Source organism: Monopterus albus, unplaced genomic scaffold (assembly GCF_001952655.1).
Source record: "Monopterus albus unplaced genomic scaffold, M_albus_1.0 scaffold72.1, whole genome shotgun sequence".
In the NCBI taxonomy this organism is placed as follows: Eukaryota; Metazoa; Chordata; class Actinopteri; order Synbranchiformes; family Synbranchidae; genus Monopterus; species Monopterus albus.
The window spans coordinates 1,198,273-1,202,593 of record NW_018127952.1 but is presented as its reverse complement, the minus strand read 5'-3'; the positions used below and the strand labels follow the sequence as shown (position 1 = coordinate 1,202,593).

The window sequence follows — 4,321 nt, the reverse complement described above, 5'->3', positions numbered from 1 at the left end:
ACATAATCCATCCACGCTTGTCACCACATAATGTTTTGCATAATGTGAAACAGCTAAATAAAAACACTGTAAAACGGCCAATTTTTCTCTCAGTAGTTCAGTTCAGCTTTGCGGGCCCTGTTAGTATTCAGAGAGAGCCAGCTTTGCCATGGAGGGCAATTACGTTCACAGAAAATTAACATTCACTGTGTGTCAGTGACATTATGTGAGTATCTGTCTCAGTATGAAGCATCCAGGGACAGAGAGCCATGTAATCAATATCTATTAGTCCTCCCATCAGAAGAATTAGATTTCGCTATTAAATCAGCCTGCTCCCCTGACTCGACGTCAAACATTATAAGTCAACTGGACATGCCGTGCACTAATGTAGCTGCCTAATGAAAGAGATCATGTTGAACTCAAATACAATAAGAGGAAATATGATCCATCTCATGAGGAGCTGCTCTGCGTGGAGCCCAGTAGGTGTCAGGCTCACACCAGTTAAAGAAAGGGGAAAAAATCCAGGCTATAAAGCAGAAAGTGGCTTTCACTGTTTATTAATATTGACATAGGTACATATATACTTGGGAAAATATGGGTAGATTGTGTCAGAAACCAAGATTTGTTCCTTTGAGAACTACTGTTTTTATATTAGAAACCAAATTCAACAAAGGAGAAAAAAATGAAATGCGGCTGTTAGAGAACACACATTTCATACAGTCTTCCTCTTATAAAAGGCCATCACATGATAGGGAAATATTTTGGTTTTGTCTGTTGTTATGTATGTAATGATAGGGAAAAACCCTGAAACATAGAAAATCTGTGAGATCGGATTTGAGTTAAAATACTCTAAACTGTACATGATATCTATAAATGGCTCGAGACCGGTTTTTAAAATGATCACTTGATGATGCACAACTCTGTAAAAGAAAAACTTCTATTGTTGGATGTCAAACCTGAACAGCTGTCGAGTAAGTGCTCATACTAATGTGCTCCATTTAAAACATAAAGACGCTAAAATTTCCGATAAAAGAATTTGGTGTAAGACAGCATGGTCAAATTCAGAAATGTTGCCTATTTAAAGTGCTTAACAACATATACAGTGTTACAAATAATCTAAACAATAAATTTAACCAAAGACGGATAAATAAGAAATATATGTAAAAACTCAAGATATTCAAACAAGCAACAAAAGCTAAAGAATGAGATTCATTCTGAACTTAATTTCACAATTACACAAGCCATTGCACATTGTCACGTGATATATAGGATATATATATATATGTATATGTATATAGTGTTGTTTTTTGAGAATAGCTAAAGAGCAGAGGGCTTTGATTCAGAAAAAGTCCTTGGTTTGAGCTTTGCAACTTCAACAATCCTTTGATTCACAACAGAAAATTAACTCCATGTTGATCTCTTAAGAGTTCATGTTTTGGGGAGAGGGTGCTGTCAGGACCTTCTCCTCCGAGCCTTGATGTATTCACTCAGGCGCTAAAATCAGTAGTGTATTAATACAGCAGGTTGGCAATCCTTGGGTCACAGGTGGGAGGTGATCATGAGAGCTCTCACATGGACCAAGGTGGTTTTCTTGTCTTTTGTTTTTTTTGGGCTGTGCTGGGTTCAGGTGCAGAGTCGTGCTGAGCGCTAGGGAGGCAGCAGCGGGGGTTTGAAGTTGCAGGCTCCGGTGCACTGACGTGGGGTGAGCATCTTGCAGGAGAAATGGTGAAGGGCGTCGTGAGCTTCTGGGGAGGAACGGGTCCATCAGTGAGAACATGCAGACAAACACAGACAACCCTCGCACAAATTATTGTTAAATAAATCAGGTGTGAGTTATTTTTGGCCTAATGTAGATAAAGGAGAGGTTCACATTGTAGTGCATCTTAAAACAACACCCATATACTCACTGTACACGGAAAACATTTTAGTCATTGTAATTGTTCCCAGGGCTGTGTTAACCTCCTAGGAAGCAGTGGGGCAAATATTTGTTGTGGGGCCCCTACTGGCCCCCATTATGTATGGCAGTTTCATTATTTCAACTCAGAAACCAACCAGTACTCTAGAGCAATGGAATATATTCATTAATTGATTAATCCACTGACATCAAATTTACTGGCACAATTTTTGATGATCAATTAAGAGATTTAGGTCATTTTAGGCAGAAATGCCAAAATTTCACTGATGTCACTTTTGCAGGTGTAGTTTTCTATGATAGCAAATTGTTTTGTTGACTGTTGGTCAGACAGAACAGCAACTGGTTACCTTTGGCTTCTAGAAATAATGACAGCTCTCTGTCTTATGACATTTCATATGCTGAACAACCAATCACTTATTATATATCAGACATGTTGATAATGAAAGTAAGTGTTGGTTGCAGCGTTACAGTTCTTGACACAGTGAAACATTTTAAAGCAATTTCACAAAACACATTACAGCAAATGAGCACAGTGTAAACTAAAGAATTTCATTTCTTAAACTAGATTTTGACACAGAGACGCTCCACAAGACAGAGCCACCAGCATACTGTAGTTCGTGTTGTGTTTCAGTGGTGCAAGTTTCTGATCAATGTGAAATTAACCAAATTATAAATGACATCTTCTGGGGACCCTGTACAGTTGCCTCCGTTGGCCGGTTGGTAGCAGTGATTGCCCTTCATGTCCATAAAGACAGATGTTCTTCACATGGTTTCATTGTGAGTGATGGGGAACAAGACTGGACCTTGTTTTGTGTAAAAATGACTTCTAAAGTTCAGCTCAAGATGGCATCTTCCAAAGTTAGTCTTTTAGTACAAAACGTCCTCCTTGTGTTGTCATAACCCAAGTTTCTATTCAAATTTCAGAAAATTGGTAAAAGAAAATGAGAAACAATGTTTCCATCCTCTAATGAAAATTAGGAGCTGGCTTGAAGAAATAAGAGTCAGTGCCACTAAACCACTGCAGAGGAAAAGGGGACAACCAGATGACATAATTAAAAGAGCTCCAGTCAAACTGAAACAACATAGAGAACATGAGGGAAACATGACGTTTATGTATTTTTTGTTTCTTCGGTTTAAGCTTCAGTGGACTTTAAGTCACATGCTTCATATACATCAAGGTTCATTTAAGTCTTTGTGCACTTTGTCACATTTTGCTTTATCAAAACACCTCAGCCAAGTGTGAACACTCAGGTTATTTAAGTGTAAACTGAAAATGTACATAAAACGGGTGCATGGAAACACTCTTACAGACATTCTTTATTGAGCTGTATTGGAGAGCTTGTAACAGAAAGTGGAAATTTTGTACTTAAAAGACTGACTTTGAAAGACAAATGGCTGATTTGACTAAATCAGAATGCTGATGCCTTATCAGAGCTTTGGCTGGACTTGCACAAAACAAGGAACAAATTTTCCCATCACTTACATTTAGATTTATCTCGGTCAGGAGGAACGACAAAGTGACCAGCAGTACTTTTCATGTACATATGGGCATGTGAGCGTTACTTTAAGACTGCCTTAAAAATATAAACCTTTCCTTTAACGATGTCTTGACTGTAAATGTGAATAACACCGATCACAGGAAATGTTTAATAAAAAAAGTAGCACTTGCATATTTATGTTTGTAGGTTAAAAAAAAAGACATGTATTCGATTTTGGACCTGATAAAATTACCTTTTAGCTTCTGCTGTATTGCATAACGAGCCTTTCTCTCTTGGTCCAACTCGCTGCACAAAGTGTCTATCAGAAAATAAAATGAATAAAAATAAAAAAAGGAATTAAAAAGGAAAAAAAGAATATGTCACCTACTATGTAGCATCTGAAGCGGTGGAGTATAACGTCTGCTGTTTGACCTTATGGTATTTAGAGTGACCCCTCTATGTACTTGAACCCTGTATTTAAACTACTGTAACATTAAACCAATCCTTTAACGGGTGGCATTAGTTGCTGTCTACTGCATGTAACTGATACAGCACTACATAATGGCCTGTCCATTCAATTTTCCAGAGCATGATTTAGGAGAAAATAACTTCTGCAAACAAAACAACGTGGTTTCAGTTTCACCTTTTGATATCTAATAATTTACTCAACTGCAGGTGAAAAAAAGAGATGGAGCTTACAGGAAGAAGCCTGGACACAAATGGCCAATATTTCAATATGCAAGTGTCACTTTTCCTTTCTGTTTTAGTTTAAAGGCTAGTTGGTTTAAATGGATTGATATGGCCTATGCTATTTAAACGGTTTTTGTGGCTTGATTCCCCCCCCCCATAGACTTTAAGAGCATTGATCTACATCTGCTTTACAGTCAAAATCTATGGAGGCACAAAGTACAGAGAGAGACCAACCTCGAACAATCTGCAGCTGCTGAAC

The 4,321-nt window shown here is 37.9% G+C and overlaps 1 protein-coding gene across 1 annotated transcript in view; it reads right to left on the bottom strand.

Annotated features, from left to right (window-relative positions):
• Positions 1 to 1,540: 1,540 nt before the first annotated feature.
• skor1a (SKI family transcriptional corepressor 1a) overlaps positions 1,541 to 4,321 on the bottom strand; it is a 7,855-nt gene continuing 5,074 nt past the window's right edge. Inside the window, 3 exon segments of the mRNA XM_020605676.1 lie at positions 1,541 to 1,724; positions 3,626 to 3,691; positions 4,297 to 4,321. The exon segment at positions 4,297 to 4,321 is cut by the window's right edge and continues 14 nt beyond it. Coding sequence (XP_020461332.1) covers positions 1,627 to 1,724; positions 3,626 to 3,691; positions 4,297 to 4,321 — 189 coding nt within the window. The 3' untranslated portion in view covers positions 1,541 to 1,626.